At 35.9% G+C, this 23,606-nt stretch overlaps 1 protein-coding gene across 2 annotated transcripts in view; it reads right to left on the bottom strand.

The window, feature by feature from the left end:
* RXFP1 (relaxin family peptide receptor 1) overlaps positions 1 to 23,606 on the bottom strand; it is a 111,408-nt gene that overhangs the window by 6,852 nt on the left and 80,950 nt on the right. Inside the window, exons 7-14 of one of the 2 annotated variants that reach the window (XM_049631233.1) lie at positions 22,215 to 22,286; positions 22,057 to 22,128; positions 21,364 to 21,438; positions 11,353 to 11,424; positions 8,821 to 8,892; positions 5,178 to 5,249; positions 1,979 to 2,050; positions 1,064 to 1,135 (exon numbers count right to left, since the gene is read on the bottom strand). In XM_049631233.1, coding sequence (XP_049487190.1) covers positions 1,064 to 1,135; positions 1,979 to 2,050; positions 5,178 to 5,249; positions 8,821 to 8,892; positions 11,353 to 11,424; positions 21,364 to 21,438; positions 22,057 to 22,128; positions 22,215 to 22,286 — 579 coding nt within the window. The remainder of the gene's footprint in view (positions 1 to 1,063; positions 1,136 to 1,978; positions 2,051 to 5,177; positions 5,250 to 8,820; positions 8,893 to 11,352; positions 11,425 to 21,363; positions 21,439 to 22,056; positions 22,129 to 22,214; positions 22,287 to 23,606) is intronic. The other variant, XM_049631234.1, reaches the window with a different exon arrangement.

Here is a 23,606-nt window from a genome sequence, read left to right as displayed (position 1 = left end):
ATTTCTAATAAATGTAGAAATTGAAGTTCAAATCTAATTAGAGCTTTAGAGTACATAGCTATGTACTCTGGCAAAAAAATAGAAATAATCTTTATAGTATAGACAGCTATAGCAATACAAGATAAAAGCATGTCAATCACAGTATATTGTCCTATTGTTTAACCCTTCCTTCCTGAGTCCCTTAGATCTGATATGGTTTCTGCCCCAATTCAGGTTTATTCCTTGTGTTGTTTCTTGGGTTTTGTGAGCTACACCATTTTCTCCCAATAAACTATGTTTGGCTTACTTTAGTCAGAGTGTTTTATGTTGTGTGCAACCAAAGAAACTTTTAAAAGCATCCTCTGTGAGGAGTTAGGAAAAACAAAAAGAATGTCCCGTGTGAGACTTAAAACATAAGCGAAATTATAGAGTGGTGACATGACACTTTGTAAATTATTGAGAATTAATTACCCTGGCATGGAGATCATTCTCATATCTGCTGTAAGATTGCATTCAATTAAGGAACATGTTCCCAAAGCATGGAATCAATGGTACTATAATACACACTGTTTGAATAAAAGATTTTTCAAAGTTTACCAGTTTATCCATACACACTTGCTCCAATCATGTCCTAACATTGGAGGCAATTTTTACTGAGGAGGATTTCTCCACACTGTCCTCCATTTACAGCAATTATTTATTTATAGTTATTTTGTGTTGCTTATGTAAATTCTTATTTTTTCATCTGGTAGCACTTATACCATGTGTGCAAATTACTAGCTCCTCAGGCAAACATCAATATGTATGATGGTGTCAGTGCTGAGGAGAGCTTATAGGAGTGGGTGGGTTCCATCCACACTCATGTTCTCTGACATTTAAAAAATCACCTTGATTCTACCAAACCATGGAACAGTAAAAATCATCCCACCCCATAGCAACACTTTAAGAATAATATTGTTTAGGCAAATTAGTTTGTAGAAAATTTGATAGATTGGATGCATTGGGTATGGATGTATTAGCATAGTGCACATGGAAACATAAAAGATTAAAATCAAGGTGAAAAACAAGGAAAACATCTGCTTACATGTGAGAGAGATTCATTAGAGGTCTAAACATCCTTTGTTGGATATTTGAAATTTCAATTCCTTCTAGGCTGCTAAAAATACCAAATTAATTATCAAAATAACATATGTTATAAGGGTGTAATAAAATGACTTTTTGTGATGGACAATTAATAAGATACTGTCAGTCAACACTTATTGTGAACCAAACATTCATCCTCAGCCTGCCCTACACACTTACTTCCCCAACTCCTTTCTGATTCTAGCATTTATACACATCTATCTCTTCTATTTGAAGTTTTGGATCCTTGTAGATCATAACACAATGCTTTATGTATAGTAACTACTCAATAAATATTTGTAGAATAAATGAACAAACATCTTTTAGACAACGTTACAATAGCAGAGGAGTTTTACATTTTGAAATTTTTCTAATAATTTTTAAATAACAATTTTTTTTCTAGTAAGATGCCATCTAACTGATGGACATTTAAATTAAATTAACTGAGACATCTTTTAGAGGCAATTGTTAGACCATAAAAGATTTTTTTGTGTGTGGTGTAAATAATGATTTATATAAGAGAATATTGCATCTTTGGCTAAAAGTAGCTATAATAAATTCTTAGATAGCAGTGCTAATAGAGAAATAGATATGCAGAGATGCCTTCAGAGGATCAAAATAAATGATCCAATATAAACTCCTGGTGATTACAGCAAAATATAAAATCATTACCTAATTCTTAGTTTATAAACATGTAAGATAAAACTAATAGCTACCTGTTGGTTTATAGTGAGCACTCACATGGTTTGGTGGCACTTAACTAACATCCTGGAAAAGTGCTTCTGATTTGAAAGATTCTACAAATCTTACAGAATTTATTAGTCAGTATATAAATAATGATTTCCTCATAAAACTATCCCCATAGGTATATACTTACAGAGACTTGAGTTTGACAAGATAATCAAATTGATTTGCTTGAATTTTCTGGATTGGGTTATAGGAAAGATTCCTGTTTTTTAAAAAAGGCAACAGTAGGTCATTTCTAGAAACTTCTTAAGTAAAGAGAAAATGTATCTCGACTTTGGTACCAAAAAAAAAGTGTAGTAATAGCACTTGCCTTACAGAGCTCATTAAATATTTACAGAAATTAATGGAGATAAAACACTTAGAATAGTGCCTGGCTCTTAGGATTTTGTTAGTGTAGAGAAGGAGCTAAGACAACATAAGAAGGGAAGTGAACTAGTCAAGAAATGGCTCTCACCAAAGAAGTGATAGGGTACCCTGAGAGAAACCACACATACCTCACATTTTGCCTAGGTTCTTATTTAGTTAAATGAAAACACAATCTCATTTTGTCAAAAATTGAATTAATAGAATTACCCTGAATACTTTTTCCAATAAATCTTATTCCAAAGAGTGATGTTTGTTCTAATGATTTGTGAGGCATGAAGTGAACAGTGAAAGGCTAGAGCTGGGAACAAAGAGATATAGACCAGAATGACAGTGCAGCTGAATTCTGATGGAAAAAATTTCATAATCCTTTTTGAAAAAAACAAAAAACAAACAAGAAGCATTGAAACAAGAATCATTGATTAAAGGGGCTTCTCAGGGCAAATTCTTTTAGAAATTTATTCTAGGTTAGACCATTAGTTAAATGGAGGAGCTATTGGGGAGTGGTGATTGCAGAAAGAAGGAAAGAGAGGAAGAAAGACAAATGAAAATTGAGTTGTATAAAGGAACAAAGTGAACTCAACAGTCTAGGACTAGAAGGAAATTATCTGAACACAATACAGGCTGTCTATGAAAAGCCCACAGCTAATATCTTGCTTAATGGTAAAAGTCTGCAAATTTTTCCTCCCAAATCAGTAACCAGACCAGGATAATCCATTTTTCTTCTATTTAACACAGTACTGGAAGTCCTAGTCAGAGTAATTAGGCAAGGGAATAATAGGGCATTCAAAATGGAAAGGGAAAAGTAAAATTATTTCTGTTTGCAGATGATATGAGACCATATGTAGAAAACTCTAAAGCTTGCATGCTCGGGCACACGTGCGCGCGCGCTCACACACACACACACACACACACACACACACAACTGTTAGAACTTATAATGAAATTCAGGAAAGTTGCCAAATGCAAAACCATCACACAAAAATTGAATGTGTTTCTTTACACTAACAATGAACAATCCAAAAAAGTAATTCAAAAGATAATTCCATTTACAATAGCATTGAAAGAATAAAATACTTAGGAATAAACTTAACCAAAGAAGTGAAAGACTTGACTTTGAAAGTACAGTGTTGCAGAAACAAATTTAAAAAGATACCAGTAAATGGAAAGACATTCTATGTTTATGGATTAGAAGACTTAATGTTGTGAAGATGTCAATACTCCCCAAAGTGACCCACAGATTCAGTGCAATCTCTATCAAAATCCTAATATATTTTGTAGAGATAGAAAAATCCATTCTGAAATTTGCATGAAATCTCAAGGGACCTTGAATAGCTAAAGCAACTTTGAAAAAGAAGAACAAAATCGGAGGCTTCACACTTCCTAATTTCAAAACTTATTATAAAGCTACAGTAATCAGAACAATGTGGTACTGTTACAAAGACAGGCACATAGACCAGTGCAGTAGGATAGAGAGCACAGGGATAAACCCTTGTATATACGGTCAAGTGATTTTCAACAAGTGCACCAAGACTATTTAATGGGAAAAGGACAGTCTTCAACAAATGGTGCTGGGAAAACCAGATAGCTATTCACATACAAAAGAATGAACTTAGAACCATACCTTACATCATGTATAAAATTAACTGAAAATGGGTGAAAGACCTAAATATAAAAGCTAGAACTATAAAACTCTTACAAGAAAACATAGGGGAAAAGCTTCAGGGCATTGGATTAAGCATTATTCTTGTATATGACACCAAAAGCATAGGCAACAACAACAACAAAACAGAAAAATTGGACTACATTTAAATTAAAAACTTCAGTGTGTCAAAGGAGACCATCAACAGAGTGGAGAGGCAATTTACAGAATATAGAAGAAAGTATTTGTAAATCATATATTGAAAAGATTTAATACCTAAAATACATAAAGAATTCCTATAATTCAACACCAAAAAACAACCCAATTTAAAAAATAGGCAATAGACTTGAATAGACATTTCTTCAAAGAAGATATATGGCCAATAAGTTCATGAAAAGGTGCTCAACGTCACTAACCATTAGGGAAATGAAAATCAAAACCGCAATGAGATATCATTTCACATCCATTAGGATGGCTATTATCCAAAAAAGTGTTGTTGAAGATGTAGAGAAATTGGAATTCTTGTGCACTACTAGTGGGAATATAAAATGGTGTAGCTGCTTGGAAAACAGTATGTTGTTTCCTTAAAAAATTAAAAATAGAATTACCATATGATCCAGCAATTTTACTTCTGGGGCTATATACTGAAAAGGATTGAAAGAAAGGTCTCAAACAGGGATTTGTACACCCATGTTCATAGCAGTATTACTCACAATAGCTAAAAGGTGGGAGGAACTCAAGTGTCCATGAATGGGTGAATGAATAAACACAATGTTTATGTTTATATGTGTATATATGTGTATCTCTCTCTCTCTCTCTCTCTCTCTCTCTCTCTCTATATATATATATATATACACATATACACACACACACACAATGAATTATTTAGAATAGTATTATTACTAATTAATGCTATTATTCAGAGTAATAACCAGAAATTCTGACACATGCTACCACAAGTATGAACCTTGAAGACATTATATTAAGTGAAATTAGCCAGTCACAAAAGCTTAAATATTGAATGATTCCACCTAATGGGTACCTACAGTAGTCAAATTAATAAATACAGAAGAGAGATGTCAGTCAGGGGAGGTGATGGGGAGATATTGTTTTATAGGTACGGAGTATCAGTTTGGGAGGATGAAAAAGTTCTGGAGATGGAAGTGATAGTTGTATAACAATATGAATGTACATAATGCCACTGAACTGTACATTTAAAAATGGTTAAATTGGTAAATTTTATGTTACAGATATTATTACAATTAAAAAAATAAAAGAAATTAAAAATAGAGAAATGAAGTGACAAAATTAGTATCAGTCTTACAATTGTGAGAGCTCCTTCAGATCCTTAAATACTTGCGGTGGAAGATTCTCAATCTTATTACTTCCTAAATCCCTAGAGAAATAATTGCAACCATGTCATATTATTTTCTTAAGACTTTATTGATTGTACTGCAATTTGTTAGGGAACCATTATACAACTTTAAACAGTGCTATTAGTGAGTTATATTAATTACCAGAAGTCTAAACGTTTTAAGAAAGGAGCATAACAGGAAAATATAAGAATAACCCATTTCGTAACTTTTTCAGAGACAAATGCTTGATGGTATTTGATCTTATCCCAACAGATCCAATTTTCTAATTTAATTAATATATGTGTTGTGCCTCTTTTCCCCTTTCCTTCATTCCCTCTACCCTTTTGCGTTAGAGCAGTAGTATAATTTGGAGCCTTAATTTTTTCATTTGCTTGGGTTTATTATGATTACCAAATGGAAGTGATTCTTGTGGGGTCAAGCATCTTTCACAGGTGACATGCATGGGATCTCATATGCTCTTGGGGCAGGATACTTTGGGTGTATGTGTAGAAGTTGGGCTGCCTAGCATAGTATGACCTTGTAGCTTAGTATGACCTTGTAAGAATCGTTTTTTTGTTTTATTTTATTTTTTAAATTTATTTATTTTGAGAGAGAGAGAAAGCGGGCAGGGGATGGGCACAGAGAGAGAGAGAGGAGAGAGAGAGAGAATCCCAAGCAGGCTCAACACCGTGAGCGCAGAGCCAATGTGGGGCTCAAACTCACGAACTGTGAGATGATGATCTGAGGCAAAACCAAGAGTTGGATGCTCAACTGACTGAGCCACCCAGGAGCCCCTGTAAGAAGGGTTGTGAAGGTAACAGATCTTGTGGTAGCTTTGGTGGTGGCAGCACTCATGAAAAAGGTTCAGATTCTTCTAAACAAGATAACATTTCAATAGGTTTTAGTTCTCCAAAGTGATCAAGAGATGCTAAGATAAAGCCTAACCACTTTCCCTACCCATCTCCAAATCCTATTAGTTGCCACAAGGAAAAGTAGGAGAATGTATGTATTTGTTACATGAGTTGGAGTGCTTATAAATCAAAAGTGAGATTATTCAACTTTGAAGGGCATGATAGTTTTAGATTTGAGGCTCTTTAAAACTTATTGATTGATTAATTTATATTTTTGAGAGATAGAGAAACAGAGTGCTCATGGGGGAGGGGCAGGAGAGAGGGAGACATAGAATCTGAAGGAGGCTTCAGGCTCTGAGCTGTCAGCACAAAGCCCAACTTGGGGCTAGAACTCACAAACTGCGAGATCAGGACCTGAGCTGAGGTCGGCTCCTTAACTGACTGAGCCACCCAGGTGCCCCTAGAACCACCCATTTTAAACCATTGCCTCTTAGAAAACATGCCATTTTCATCCTTGGAAATCGGATTTTTTAAGCCAGTGTTTAACATGGGATTCAGCAGGCTTTTGGTAGGACTAATGATTCGCCTTGGTTATGCTCTCTGCAGGTTTTCTTGCTCATTCCTTTACCCCTGAACCTGGATTAGCACTGGTTGTGGACTTCACTGTTTGTGTTTCATGTTCCCTGCTGGTTATTGATACATAGAACCTGCACCTTAATGTCACCATGAAAGTTAGGATTTGGAGAATTGCTTTCTTTTTTTTTTTACAAATTTTTTTTTAATGTTTATTCATTTTTGAGAGACAGAGAGAGACAGAGCATGAGCGGGGAAGGGGCAGAGAGAGAGGGAGATGCAGAATCCGAAGCAGGCTCCAGGCTCTGAGCTGTCAGCACAGAGCCCGATGCGGGGCTCGAACTCACAAACTGTGGGATCATGACCTGAGCCGAAGTTGGGCGCTCAACCGACAGAGCTACCCAGGCGCCCTGGAGAATTGCTTTCTGATACTCACACAGTGGTTGCAAGTAGGATAAAACAAGGAAAAGTATGGATCCCATGACTAACTTGTATTTTAATACCTAGATAATAACTTTGGACCACCTGTTTGCATGTCTCCTTAGTATTGAGAATAAAATAATTTCCTATTTACTGATGATGTGGTTCAGTTGCCAGATTCCAAGAGTTGTTATAAAACTTGCTTGGGTCTAATACCTATTGAGATTTTCTTGCACATTTAGTGAATGATTGCTACTGCCTACCAAAAAATGTTTCATTTCAAAAAAATGAAAAAATTGGGGGTTTCAATGGCTTGTTTATTGATGTTTTCAAGCAGAATGCGGCATATAAATTACCTCCATCTGTCTCAGTATGTAGGTAAGGTATCCAGAGAAACATTCTAGTTTACATTCTTTAGTTTTTTTATGGAAAAGTTTTAATAACTTAATGTTCTGCCCAGCTTATTGTCAAAACATGTTGATGTGTCCACAATCCAGATTCTTTCCAGAAAACACAAAACCAAACTACAGCTGATCCTTGAACAATGTGGAGGTTAGGGGTGCTGACCGCCTTACCCCTATGCAGTTGAAAATCCACATATAACTTTTGACTTCCCCAGAACTTAACTACTAATAGCCTACTGTTGCCCAGAGGCCTTACTGATAACATAAACAGTGAATTAACACATATTTTGTATGTTATATGTATTATATACTGTATTCTTTCAATAAAGGAAGCTAGAAAAAAATAAAGTGTTATTAAGAAAGTCATAAGGAAGAGAACATACATTTACAGTTCTGTGCTGTATTTACTGAAAAAAATCCAGGTACAAGTGGACCATCACAGTTCAGACCTATGTTGTTTAAGGGTCAACCGTAGTTGTTAGCTCAAACTTTAGCAAAAATCCAATTGAGAAAATTAATACTAAAACATAAAAAAATTGTCCGAAGAACACGGACTTCATCCATTGCTCAATATATATTTTATTCTGAATTATCAGCTACTATGTGCTTGGGCCACAAAGCTTTGGTTTATCAGAGAGTTGTTTTTAATACTCTTTGGAATTCTGTCATTGATCTTAAAAAAGGGACATTATAAATAGCTGATTCAACTTATGTCTCTCTTCTATTATTATAGGCTGGGATGTTATCCAAGGATGTCTGATTTCTTTTGGATCCAAGATTATCTTTTGTTTCCAGAATTAGCAAAGTATGTCTTTTTGTTTTAAGGTCTCTGAATCCTAACTCTTTAGGAAACTTAAAAACAAATGTGCTGTCCCTCTCTAGCAATGGGACAGAGGATGTATTTTATTTATTAATTTTACCCTGACTTTATTATTTAGCTATGTTTCCTTTATCTCCTTTTCCTTGGGGCACCTGGGCGGCTGAGTCAGTGAAGCATCTGACTCCAGCTCAGGTCGTTATCTCGTGGTTTGTGAGTTCGAGCCCTGCATCTGGCTTGCTGATGTCAGCATAGACCCCGCTTTGGATCATATGTCCTCCTCTGTCTCTGCCCCTCCCTTGCTCATGCTGTCTCTCTCAAAAATAAAAGAAAAAAAAATCTCATTTTCCTCAATACTTATTTTATATATATTTTAAAGTGTATTTTTCTAAGCTGTCTGAGTTCATTTATGTTTCAAAGTGTATACAGATAATGCTAGGAAAAGAGATAAATATTTCTCAAATGTATAAAAGCATATATATGTAACAAGTGTGAACTAAAACAATAGAAAGAAAAGTCTTATCAATATATGCATAATCAAACTTACAGTTCATCTAGCTTTTGTAGAGGTGCAAAAGTATTTTCACTTAGATGATTAATTTTGTTTTTCCTCATTACCCTGAAAGTAAAAAGAAAAATATGTTGTAGCTCTTTGAGGTAAGTGATAAATGAGTTTTTGGAGAGAGGATTAACAGCCTAAAAAAAGGAAATAATTATATATAGTGATTTGCACATCAAGTATCTTGTAGTATGATAAATTACCCAGTCTTGTTTTAGTCTTAAATTTCTCAAAATTTTTAATGATGAAAAAAAATTATTTGATTTTTTAAGTGAGGTAGGGAAGAATTCTGCAAGGGAGTTAGTGAAAACTTCAACGCTTGAGAAAACAGACTGAATATCATGCAACCGAGAGCACAGGGAGCTGTTATAGAACTGCCTCTTCTCCAGCCTGTATCGCATGTCTCTCTAACAGAATACCCTGCACACGAGCACTCACACACATTGGAGTTGATGTGATTTAGAGCGGAGTTACCTAAGGAAGTGTAATCTAAGCTGGACCAATTCAGAAGATCTCTAGTTTGGGATGTTGAATCAGACTGTATATAATTCTTGACCAGTTCATTTCTATCTTTCTTTTATTTCTTTTTTCTTTCTTTCTCTTTCTTTCTTTCTTTCTTTCTTTCTTTCTTTCTTTCTTTCTTTCTTTCAAGTTTATTTATTTTTGAGAGAGAGAGAGACAGAGTGCAAGCAGGGGAGATGGAGAGAGAGAGAGAGAGAGAGAGAGAGAGAGAGAGAATCCAAAGCAGGCTCCAGGCTCTGAGCTGTCAGCACAGAGCCCGATGCAGGGCTCAAACCCTCAAACTGTGAGATCATGACTTGAGCTGAAGTTGGATGCTTAACAGACTGAGCCACCCAGGCACCCCTTGATTCATTTCTGCACTGATCTTATGTGTTCTGAATGTTTCCAATTCTTTAAACATTGTGAGGCACGACCCTGGAGGTTGGTCTTGTCCCATCCTAACGTATTTATTTCCTCTCAGCTCTCCAAATCATTATCATCTCCTGCCAGGATCTCTAGACCAGAAAAGAGCAAGCACCTGCCAAGAGGAAATTCACAAATGATATCTTCACAAAGAGGCTTCTTTAAAAACAAATACAAGTAGAACAACAAAGAAGTTGTAAGTTTTTCAAATATCTATTTGGTCTATGGCCTTTAGTTGCAATTTGGTTTCCTTTGGGCAGTTAGTAGGAACTGTTTTTTGCATGACTGATATATAAGCATCCTGCACCCGAAGACTGCTGAGCTCATTGCACAAGAGTTCAAACATCTCAGTGACCTGAACCCATTGGAATGGGGGGAGCATACTGGAGAAAAAATTATTGTATCAGTGGTAACTATTGCATTGCCTGTACACAGGGGTCCTAGTCTTTTGGTTTCTAGTATGGATTTCTAGATGGATTCTAGTGTGGTTTCCAGATGGATTCTAGTATAATGGTTTTCAAACTTTTCCCATGGTAACTACACTTAAAAAAATGCATTTTACGTTGGGACACGACAAACACCCACACAAGCCAAGATTTATAAAACAATACATTTAATGATCCAAATTGTGCTGTGACATTTTTACCCAATTCAATTCAACTTTCATTAAAAAAGCTAATCAGGAGGTACCATATTGCTTTCATCATCCACTTGTGAGTTTGAACCCACAGTTTGAAAAACACTGATCTGAGAAACTGTAAATGAGGCAGTTGTGTTTTCATATTGCAAGACACCTCAGCATCCTTCACTTTCATGGGAAAAGCCATGTGAATTTAAAATAGGCCAATAGGGGCGCTTGGGTGGCTTAGCTCATTAAGCGTCTGATTCAGCTCAGGTCACTATCTCACATTCTGTGAGTTCGAGCCTTGCGTCTGGCTCTGTGCTGACAGCTCAGAGCCTGGACCTGATTCAGATTCTGTGTCTCCCTCTCTCTCTGCCCCTCTGCCATGAGCACTCTGTCCCTTTCTCTCTCTCAAAAGTAAATAAACATTAAAATAAATAAATAAATAAAAATAGGCCAGAGAGGCAGATGGAGAAATTATACCCAGTAACATTCTAGAGTTTATCCTGGTGTCCACAATTATAGCGTTAGAGGTGCAGACATTCTGCAGTGTTTTAAAAAAATTTAGTTGTAATGCAATTTGTCCCCACAATCTTTACAGTAATAATTTGCAAAGGGCAAACATTCTTACAGAATATGACTAATTTGGTGTTTCTCAAACTGAGATCCAAGGAGAGATTTTAGGTGGTCTGTGAACATTTCTTTCCATTAAAGTGGGTATCACTTAAGTTCGAGAAAAACAGGTCTCAAATAATACAGTACCGTTGCGATGATCCATGTTATGTTGTGAATCTTTGTTAAGCTGGGTTTGAACTCCAATAATTTTGCCAATATGCTTCAGTTTCAGAAAATTTTAAGTCATCAGTGAACATTTGCCATAATTACTGTGCATGTTTATGCTAACTTATGTTCACATAAATGATTCATTTTGTTTGTAAAGAGATAGGCCATCAAAAGGATAAAACACTACTTACAAAACAGTTAAATTACTGCAGGAAATAAAAGTCAAATTTCTTAAATTATGGATATGGTTGCCTTCAAAGTCCCTGAAACATAAAAACAAAAATAATAAAGCTAAATTTTAATCATAGAAATAAATTGATCAAGAATTATTTGATTTCTAATAAAATATCTTTTTTTCACATACTGTTTGTTTCATATAGATTCTCATATGTAGCCACTTACATAATAGCTGAAATAATATATATATGTAATGCTTCTTTTTCTGTGTTCATAGTAAAAATGTTTTGAGTCATATCTGTATCATATGTTCATATAGGCACATATGTTATCCTGAGAAATGTGAAGAGAATGAGAAGTCCAATTAAAAAACTTTGTTATGATAAATATCCACTTAACAGACATTTAATAGTGATCTGTATTAAACATCTGTCTAGAGGGTTACCAATAGCATTCCTCTAAGTGGGGTGACCCTATTTGCTACACTCTGTCGAAGATTTTATTATCCTGCTGCCAAAAAAATATTTCACCTCTAACTCCCTTGCCTAAACACCCCCTGGAAAAAATCTCAATAGCATTTTACCACTGAGAACACCACTGTTTGCTTTATTGTATTGCCACACAAGCCAATGCTATCCTTGGCTTTACAATTTCTAATTCAGGGAGATCAGTGTAGACCCTACTTACACTCCCTTGCTGTGTGATGCTATGTCACCATCAGAAGTCTGGTCTGAGCAGTGAAACTTGTCAAAAAACTTATGTTTAGTGTCTCTTCTTCATGGTAATCATGAAAGCATCCTTTTATTGCCCGTCTTTTATCTTATTGTTAGGTTTATCGTGGAAGTTTGTAGGAAAGAGTTAGCTGAGGTTAGGGATATACTTTCAGGAATAAATACTTGTCCTTAAATCTACTCTGTCTACCCCAACACTTAGTTTACTCTTCACCATATAATATAGAGCTATTCAAGAATAATTGTGACAAAAGTATATGAGCTGAAGTGTGACACAGCTACTAAAATCTGCAGGGGAAACATGGGTAGCATTAAAAGAAGTACCTATATTCTGCTGGCTAGGCCACATGTGGGAAAATTGGTTCTATTTTGGGCATTGCAATAAAAATAAATGTTGACAAATCAAGGAATATTTGAACAATCTGGAAGACCAAGATGTAAGGGGTTTAGAAACCAAGTCAGTTGAGGAAAAGGGTGTATTTGTAATGGAAAAGGGTGAAATAAGAGAGATATATTTGAAGTCAGGCTGTAGAAGATATTATAGGGTTCTCCTATGTTGCATCAGATTGCAAAATTAGATTTTCTGGTTGAATGACACAAAATATTTAAAGTTCAACCTCACAATCTATAGTGTCCAGAGAATAAGCTTATTATCACTACAGATATTTAGCAGAGGAAATATACTGTAATTCAAGAATTTTGTAGATAGGATTTCTGTACTATACAGAATATTACATTAAGTCTTAAATCTTGATTCTAGGTCATCCTTCTAAAGAAAAATTCTACTAATCTATTAAATTGGAAATTAAGTGCTTATGGTACTGCTTTTTTTGGTCATCAGCTTTGGTCTAAGCTTTTGGTCGCTCACAATATATATTGTCAGTAACAGAGACTGTCCATTTCTTTCCTCTTTTACTGTCATTACCACGAGTCTGCCACCAGATGGTGATGCTCTCTTAAGTCTCACACAGTATTCTTAAGGTGAGTTGATAACACTTTTCTTGTTAGCTACTATTGTAACTTTCTTTTTCCTATTAAGCGAACAAAAGCATTTAAGTTAGTATTAATTCATCATTGGTATAAATCAGTAAGAGGTACACATCGAGCCATAAATTAGGGACTTTTGACTAAATTGTTAGTTTAATTTTGAGTTTATTTTAACATTTATTTGGGAATTTGTTTTGGCTTTCTTCCCACAATTAGAGGTTTTTATCCTTGATACACAGGGATCTGGTTTGAGGCATACAAATCTGCTTCTTGTTCCTTAGCTCCAAGCTCTAAGGGAGCTGACAAGGAGTGTTTTCATTACTTTATGTCTAGATTACTTTTCCAACTTAATGAGCCTCTGATTCTACCCATTTAATTTTTTCCCTTTATACATGGTCATTAAGTTTGGCTAATCTGGTCATTGGTTGAAAGTGAAAATATGGTTCTTTGATCTGAAGAACAACAAAAACAAAACCCCAAAGCATCAACAATCTTGGCTGTTTCTTCTCAACTTCCTCTCTTATCCCCTAGAATGTAGTGGCATTCTAAACACGCAAATCTCGTAAACCTCTACTTCCTCCCCTACCTTCCAAAACCTTTCTGGCTCCTGTTTCATGGAGAAAACTGAGGTGATGAAGCGGGGAGAAGCCCTTGACCTTCTGCCCAACATCTACAAACTTACCTGTATATGCACCTGGTCTCCTTCTAGTCTCAAGAGGAAGAGATGACCCTTCTCCTGCTTTAGGCTAATCCCTCCATCTGTTTTCTTGAGTTTGGCTTATGTATGTGTATGTCCTAAAATATACGGTCAATTTTGGTGAATGTTCTTTGGACATTCTTTGCTTTCAGGTTTATTTCTATCAGAATTAGGTGCAGGCACATATAACAGACACCCAACTATAACAGCATAAATACACAACTACTGTTAAGCAGTCCAGGGCTAGTATGGTAGTTTTACAAAATTGTTAGAAACATCTTTCATATTCACTGTTTACATGCCCTTGTCTTCATGGTCCAGGGTGATGCTAAGCTTGAGCCATCATATCTACGTTTTCTGGATAGCGAAAGAGAGGAAGGGGCTGCCTTTTTCTTTTTAGGGAGATTCCCCAGAAGTCCACATGATACTTCTTCCACATCATTAATTAGAGCTTAGTCATGTGGTTACATCAAGATGCAGGGAAGTCTGGGAATGTAGTATTTTAGCTGAGCACACTGATGTCCCAAATAGATCAGTTCTGTTATTGAGAAGTACATTGCACTTTGATATACATCAATTAGAGTTAGTTCATTATGTTATTTAGTTCTTCATATATCCCTTTTGGTTATACTTGATATTTCACGGATGAAAAGAGGTGGATTATTATGTCTTATTCCTTGTGTATGCCTGTTATTCCCTTTGGTTACTATATGAATTATTTGGTGGACATATACTTATAATGTAATGCCTTTTATTAGAAATTGCACCCTGTTGGGGCGCCTGGGTGGCTCAGTCGGTTAAGTGTCCAGCTTTGGCTGAGGTCATGAACTCATGGCTTGTGGGTTTGAGCTCCTCTTTGGGCTCTGTGCTGACAGCTCAGAGCCCGGAGCCTGCTTCATATTCTGTCTCCATCTCTCTCTCTTGCCCCTCCCCTGCTTGTGCACTATCTCTCTCTCTCAAATATAAATAAACATGAAAAAGATAATAAAAAAAAAGAAATTGTACATTGTAGCATTTAAATTAACTTAGTGTTGCTTAATGCAAATTGGCCAGAATTTTATTTATTTAGATAAAAAATATGATCCCTGCTTTTTAAATTTTGATTTGCATCTACATGGAATACTTTAGGCCAGCCTTTTATTTTTGATCTTTCTTAATCACTTAGATATAGTTTTTTGTTTGTTTTTTTTTTTTGTAAACAGCGCTGAATTAGGTTTTGTTTTGTGAGCCAATTTGAAAATCTCTTTTTCTTTTCAATAGGTAAGTTAAGCCCACTTAAGTTTATTGATATGACTAATATATCTGACTTAAGTCTTCTATTTAAAAATCTTACTGTGTGGTGGTGTGCCTGGGTGGCTCAGTCGGTTAAGCATCTGACTCTTGATTGTGGCTCAGGTCATGACCTCATGAGTTCGTGATCTCATGATCTCACGATCTCATTCATCCAGCACCGTGGTGGGCTCTGTACTGAGAGTGCCAAGGCTGCTTGGTATTTCTCTCTCCCTTTCTCTCTGCCCCTCCCTTGCTTGCACATGCACATGCACGTGCGCTCACTCTCTCAAAAATAAACATTAAAAAAATTTAAAAATATTACTATATGGTTTTATAGGTTAAAAAGCTTTCAACAAATATAAAAACTCTTGGGGCGCCTGGGTGGTTCAGTCAGTGGAGCGTCCGACTTTGGCTCAGGTCGTGATCTTGCGGTTCGTGGGTTCGGGCCCTGCGTCGGGCTCTGTCCGGATAGCTCAGAGCCCGGAGCCTGCTTCGGATTCTGTGTTTCCCTCTCTCTCTGCCCCTCCCCCACACGCGCTCTGTCTCTCTCTGCCTCTCAAAAATAAAGAAAACTAATTAAAAAAAATTTTTTTAACAAATAAAAACTCTTAATATTTAGAAAGATTTGTATATTCTATTGGTTATATTTATAATGATAATTTTACCCAATACAATCTTTCTTTCTTTTTAAGTGTTTATTTATATTTGAGAGAGAGAGAGGGAGTGAACCTGAGTAGGGTAGGGGCAGAGAGAGAGGGAAACAGAGGATCTGAAGCAGGCTCTGCACTGACAATAGAGAGTCTGATGTTGGGCTCGAACTCACGAATCATGAGATTATGACCTGAGTCCGAGTCAGGTGTTTAATGGACTGAGTCACCCAGGCACCCCAATACATTGTCTTTCTTAGAGAATAACAATATTTATTAATTTCCTATAATAAGAAATGATAAAATGAGTATATATTATTTTCCTTTCTGCTCTTTTACTTCTCTCCCACCATATGATTTTGATCAGTTATATGCTTTTTATTAATGTTCACCTTAGGAATCTTTCACCTTAGGAATATCAAATATCTGCATTTTAGTGGATTTGTTGGTTTTAACTGGTGTCTTATGACTCCTAGTTAGTTTTCTTTATACTTCTGTGGTTATCATCTTAATCATTTTGAAACTGTTTACTCATTTAAGATTATTAGTATGTCTTCTTGCTGAATTGACCCTTTTATCATTATGTGATATACCTCTTTATCCTTGGTTATAGTCCCTGTTCTAAAGTCCATTTTTTTTCAGTATTATTTTGTAGATGATAAAGTTCCTTCTCATCAGTAGAAAGGGAGCAATGTTGTTTTGCAGTTCTATATCCTAAGCATAATATTGTTGGAATAGAATTGTAATACATGTCTCTTCGATGACTTTTTCTTTATAATTCATATTATGTTCTTGAAACTGAGCCATGTTGATTGAAGTAGGGCTGGTTCATTCATTTTAAATGTGATATATGTATCACATTTGATTTTTTCTGTCTGTTTCCACATCTCCAGCACCTTGCTCCATAGTGTATCCCTATCATTGTCTGTATTTTCAAATTCTTTATACCCACTTCTCCTGCCTACAAATAAACTTGCGTTGTCTCATATAGGAGTAAGTTTAATTTACCCTCTTGATCCCTAGTTTACCTTTGGCTATTGCCTCATGTGCTTATTTATTACTTATATTTCTAACTTGTTGAATTTCCCAACTTCTGTTGTGGTGTTTACAGTTTTTATTTTTTGCTTTGAAAGAACTATAATAAAGGCCTTAATCTATTGCCTGTCATGTATCTTGCAAGCAAATTATCCTGGGCTGTCATATGTCTTTTATTTTATGTGTATTTTTCCACTAAATCAGTTAAAGAATAGATATATTTTTTTACCAACACATCTATCAGATATTTTAGTTTATGCTTTGCTAAATTAAAGTTCATGTGCAAGGTAGAGGCACTTTATTTATTTATTTATTTATTTATTTAAATCCAAGTTAGTTAACATATAGTGTAATAATAATTTTGGGAATAGAATTTAGTAATTCATCACTTACATGTAACACCCAGTGCTCATCTCAGAAAGTGTCCTCCTCCTTAATGCCTCTCATCCCTTTAGCCCTTCCCCCTACCCAACACCCCACCAGCAACCCTCAGTTTGTTCTCTGTATTTTAAGATTCTCTTGTGGTTTGTCTCCCTCTCTGTTTTTATCTTATTTTTGCTTCCCTTCCCTTATGTTCATCTATTTTGTATCTTAAATTCCACATATGAGTGAAATCATAATGATATTTGTCTTTCTCTGACTGACTTATTTCGCTTAGCATAATACACTTTAGTTCCATCCATGTTGTTGCAAATGTCAAGATTTCATTCTTTTTGATTGCCAAGTAATATTCCATTATATTTATATATACCACTTCTTTATCCATTCATCAGTCAATGGACATTTGGGCTCTTTCTATATATACTTTGACTATTGTCCATAGCACTGCTATAAACATTGGGGCACATGTGCCCCTTCGAATCAGCACACCTGTATCCCTTGGATAAATGCCTAGTAGTGCAATTGCTGGGTCGTAGGGTACTTCTATTTTTAATTTTTTGAGGAACCTCCATACTGTTTTCCAGAGGGGCTTCACTAGTTTGTATTCCCACCAGCAGTGCAAAAGAGTTCCTTTTCTTCCACATCCTTGCCAACATCTGTTATTGCCTGAGTTGTTAATTTTAGCCATTCTGATTGGTGTGAGGTGGTATCTCATTGTGGTTTTGATTTGTATTTCCCTGATGATGAGTGATGTTGAGCATTTTTTCATGTGTTGCTTGGCCATCTGGATGTCTTCTTTGGAGAAGTGTCTATTCATGTCTTTTGCCCACTTCTTCACTGGATTATTTGTTTTTTGGGAGTTGAGTTTGATAAGTTCTTTATAGATTTTGGATACTAACCCTTTATCTGATATGTCACTTGCAAATATCTTCTCCCATTCTGTCAATTGCCTTTTGATTTGCTGATTGTTTCCTTCACTGTACAGAAGATTTTAATCCTGATGATGTCCCAACAGTTCATTTTTGCTTTTGTTTCCCTTGCTTCTGGAAACATGTCAAGTAAGAAGTTGCTGCGGCTGAGGTCAAAGAGGTAGTTGCCTGTTTTCTCCTCTAGGATTTTGATGGCTTCCTTTCTTACATTTAGGTCTTTCATCCATTTTGAGTTTATTGTTGTACATGGTGTAAGAAAGTGGTCCACGTTCATTCTTCTACATGCCACTGTCCAGTTTTCCCAACACCATTTGCTGAAGAGACTGTCTTTACTCCATTGGATATTCTTTCCTGCTTTGTTAAAGATTAGCTACCCATATGGGGCATCTGAGTGGCTCAGTTGGTTAAGCGTCTGACTTTGGCTCAGGTCATGATCTCACAGTCTGTGAGTTTGAGCTCCGTGTCGGGCTCTGTGCTGACAGCTCTGACGGAGCCTGGAGCCTGCTTCATATTCTGTGTCTCCCTCTCTCTCTGCCCTTCCCCTGCTCATGCTCTGTCTCTCTCTGTCTCAAAATAAATAAAAACATTAAAAAAAAAGATTAGCTACCCAAACATTTGTGGGTCCATTTCTGGGTTCTCTCTTCTGCTCCATTGATCTTCATGTCTGTTTTTGCGCCAGTACTACACTGTCTTAATGATTACAGTTTTGTAATACAAATTGAAGTCCAGGATTGTGACACCTCCAGTTGTGCTTTTCTTTTTCAGGATTTCTTTGGCTATTCGGGGTCTTTTCTGTTTCCATACAAATTTTAGGATTTTTTGTTCTAGCTCTGTGAAAAATGCTGGTGGTATTTTGATAAGGATTGCATTGAGTGTGTAGATTGCTTTGAGAAGTATAGTCATTTTAACAATATTTGTTCTTCCAATCCATGAACATGGGATGTTTTTCCATTTTTTGTGTGTCTTCTTCAATTTCTTTCATAGGCTTTCTATAGTTTTCAGTGTATAGATTTTTCACCTCTTTGGTTAGATTTCTTCCTATGTATTTTATGGTTTTTGGCACATTGTAAATGGGATCAATTCCTTGATTTCTCTTTCTGCTGCTTCATTATTGCTGTATAGAAATGCAACTGGTTTCTGTACATTGATTTTATATCCTGTGACTTTGCTGAATTCTTGGATCAGTTCTAGCAGTTTTTTTTGTGGAGTCATTTGGGTTTTCCACATAGAGTATCATGTCATCTGCAAAGAGTGAAAGTTTGACTTCCTCCTTTCCAATCTGGATGCCTTTTATTTCTTTGTGTTGTCTGATTGCTGAGGCTAGGACTTCCAACACTGTGTTGAATAACAGTGGTGAGAGTGGACATCCTTGTTGTGTTCCTGACCTTAGGAGGAAAGCTCTTAGTTTTTCCCCATTGAGGATGATATTAGGTGTGGGTCTTTTGTGTATGGCCTTTATGATGTTGAGGTATGGTCCTTCTATCCTTACTCTCTTGAGGGTTGTTATCAAGAAAGGATGCTGTATTTCGTCAAATCCTTTTTCAGCATGTATTGAGAGGATCATGTGGTTCTTATCCTTTCTTTTTTAATGTGATGTATCACACTGATTGATTTGTGGATATTAAAATAGACCTGCATCCCATTAATAAATCTCACTTGATCGTGGTGAATAATTCTTCTAATGTATTGTTGGACCTGGTTTGCTAGTATCTTGTTGAAAATCTTTGCATCCATGTTCATCAGGGAAATTGGTCTGTAGTTCTCCTTTTTAGTGAGGTCTTTGGTTTTGGAACCAAGGTAATGCTGGCCTCATAGAATGAGTTTGGAAGTTTTCCTTCCATTTCTATTTTTTTCTATTTCCTTCCATTTCTATTCAAAAGAATAGGTGTTAACTCTTCTTTAAATGTTTGGTAGAATTCCCCTGGAAAGCCATTCATCCCTGGACTTGTTTGGGAGGGAGATTTTTGATTACTGATTTAATGTCTTTACTGGCTATGGCACTGTGATTAGTTTTAAAAGAAATGAATACTTATAAAACAAAAATTATTATTACTGGCATTAAAATTGGGATAATGTTATCAGGAATGCATATGAAATGAGTTATTTTAGATAGCTAAAATTTAAAGATGGTAACTTTAGTGATGAAATTGTAAAAAGCCCACCTCTTTAGTAGTATAACTTAATCATTTAAATTTTTATCTGAGATGTATATTTGGCTGCCTTTTTAAAGGCAAAGGAAATGTTTATTAGTGTATTGCATAATGTCTCCTACATTTGCTGCTGGTGTCAGTGCATGAATTTTTAATTGCTAATTTATGTATGTAAATATTAACCAATTTTGCTTTATTATTAAGTTTGGATTACTGAGCACATAATAACTGTTAATGTGTTCATTTGAAACAAAATTTAATTACGACAAGGAGATTGAACTTAATTTGCCCTTTTCTTGAATACTTCAGCTGTCATCAATGCGGGTACTGTGCTGTCATACCAAGACGCCCTCCGGACTTAGTAATGACTCCGGGGATGTTTGTCTTCCCCTAAATGGTTCCAAACTAGTGTGTTTTGAATTATTATCTGTTCTTTATAGCACTCCCATTCCTGCTTTATTATCAGGTTGATAGTTGTCGCTTCTCACTGATGTTTTGAACTTCATCTTTCCCCTCTACTTTTAATCTGGCACTTCTAATCTGCTGTGAGCTTAAAAATTAAACAGCAAACAAACCTTCTGAGAATTTCACACAAAATGAGACACAGAGGAGGTTTTCATATAATACTGTATATGCGGTTTATTGATTGAACTTTTAAACAGTTATTTTGGTCACTTATTTCTTCATTTTTACTGTGTTTTAAATAGGCAAATTTACCGGTTCTTAATAGGTAGAGTGATTCTTATTATCATATGCAAAGCTACTGTGTAAAAAACTTTATGGAACATATTCTGTTGTGATTAGAATTAAATATAAATTCTAAATATCATGTTCTCATTATGCAAATTTAGGAATGAGGCTAAAGTGATTTAGTCTTTCTGTATCAAATTAAAAGGTGAAAATAGATCGACAGAGGGAAGGAGGAGATGTTCTATAGCTACTGTGACATCCTTTCTGTCTTTTTTCTTCCTGCCTCTCATTTTTTTTTGTTTTTAAAGATGTTTTATGTTGGCGAGAATCTAGAGGAGTTAGTTTAGACAATGGGGCTGCTCAGTAACAAAAACGTGCTAAAGTAATCTGAGGAAATATGATATGACATTAACAACCTATCATTTTTAAAAGCCTAATATCCAAAGGGAACTAGGCAAAACCAGAAAAGTTAGCTGACTCCTTTAAGGAAAGGTACAGCAACTTACAGCCAGTGCAGTCTTGGCATGTGCTGGCAAAGAGGTTTATCCGGCAAATGGGTGAGGACATTATTCATCAGTGCTCTGAAAAAGAAAAGAAAGAGAAGAAGTCACCTTTTTCTGGTTCTTTTTTCATCTTAAGTCAAATATGGTATTATCATTATTCTTTATGAAACCATGAAAATCTATTAAGTTAGTTATCTTCTCTTTTTTTTTCTGTAAGTTTTGTTATGTTTGAGTGCTTGTTAGTAATAAAATTCAACAAATGATAGTTGTCTTATGGAGGAAGCAGCAATGTTAGTAACTGAAAAAAAGCCTGTACCCTTCAAAAGTGGGTAGTGAGAAGGAGGTGATTTTAAATGAATATTATTATTATTGTTATTATTATTATTATTATTATTATTATTTTTACTAAGATGAATACAGGGCAGTAGTGGTATGCTTGAGAATATTTCAATAAAATACAGCAGTGAGGCTGTATTCAGTTTTGAGGGGCTCATGTTCTAGAGGACAGAAGGTCTTATATAATTGTTAAAACTACAATATAGCCTCATAGGATATGATTAAGAGATGATTTTTAGTCAGAAAGGCCTTTCTGGGGCTTGAACAATTCCAAATTTAATGCTGTTAAACTTAAGGCAGTAACTTTTATTCATGTCTTTTCTTTCCATTGAAATAGTTGTCTTAATTTTTAGTACTTACAAGAGAATAAGAGAATTTAGTCCATAAAATGTTAGTGGGGAAAGTCGACTGAGGTGATTATCTTCAATTATCCTGCCAGCCAGAAGAAAAAATGGATTCATTTATATATTTAGAATATAAAAACTAATACTATAAAATGACACATAAATTAAACATACAGCCATTCTAGTCTGTGGAGATCTTCAAAAACACCCGGCTTCAAGAAAGTTATTCTGTTATGACTGAGATACCTGAAAAAAGAGAAATGATTACAGTCAATGTGTTATCTCCTTCTTTTTCTTTTTTTAAGATTTCATTTTTAAGTAATCTCTACACCCAATGTGGGGTTCACACTCACAACCTTGAGACAGAGGGTTGTATGCTCTACTGACTGAGGCAGCCTGGCACCCCAAATGTGTTACCTTCTTGATATCTAACAATAAGGAAAGGAAAAACAATAATCATCCATCTTAGATTTTCTTGTATACTATTCTTATCAGATCTTTCCCCTTCTTTTGGGTCTCTAAAAGTTCTTTATCACTTACCTTTTCATGTCTAGGTTTTAATTCCCCCACAATCAATCAATCAATCAATCAGTCATTCCATTCATTTATGCCTTTATTCATTAAACTTTTTTGGGTACCTATACTCTACGGCAGTGTGCTAGGCATATCATCTCTTTCTTTGAGGGGCTTTGAGTCTAGAGGGAAGACAGAGTATGAACAGGTTATTACTGCAACATGGGGAAAAGAGAAGCATATAATGTAGGGTTGCTCTGAATTGCAGAGGAGAAGGCATCTGCCTTTGTTGGGGGCAGGAACTGCAATGCTTGGGAGAGTCAGGAGACAGAAGGCTTTACTAGAGAATGCACAACTGGATGGATAGAGATTCGGATGAAGATATCATTCACAAAGCAAAGAATGGGTAGGAGTTAACGTAGGCAGAGGAGATGGCTTATGCAGAGGCAAGAGAGATGAGAGAGAACAACAAGGTAAGGGATCACCAGGTATTTCAGTGAGGCCTCACCATGAAGGCATTGTGGAGAGGGACAGGGGATGAACCTGGGAGGCAGGCAGGGACTGTTCTGGAAAAAAGGACATGGCAACATTGTATGCTTGTTAAGGAGTTTGACATCCACCTTTTCAGTTCTTACTCTTCTGCAGATTGAGTCAACTCTCTTCTGTTCATGTTTCTTTCTTTCTTTTTAATGTTTTTGTTTATTTTTGAGAGAAAAAGAGAAAAGTGAGAGAGAGAGAGAGAGAGAGAGAGAGAGAGAGAGAACTAGTGGGGGAGGGGCAGAGAGGGAGACACAGAATCCGAAGCAGGTGCCAGGCTCTGAGCTGGTAGCACAGAGCCTGATGCAGGGCTTGAAATCCTGGACCAGGAAATCATGACCTGAGCTAAAGTCGGAGGCTTGACTGACTCAGCCACCCAGGTACCCCTTGCCATGTTTATTTCTACCTCCATGTCCATACAGCAGTTTGCTGCTCTGACTCTGATGTCAGATAGTTCAATTCCTAGCTTTGCTACTTATTAATAGTGTGACCTTAAGCAGTTAACTCCTGAAAGCC

Source organism: Panthera uncia, chromosome B1 (genome assembly GCF_023721935.1).
Source record: "Panthera uncia isolate 11264 chromosome B1, Puncia_PCG_1.0, whole genome shotgun sequence".
Lineage (NCBI taxonomy): Eukaryota > Metazoa > Chordata > Mammalia > Carnivora > Felidae > Panthera > Panthera uncia.
Note: the sequence above shows the minus strand (reverse complement) of the source record. Positions and strands in the feature narration are given on the sequence as shown.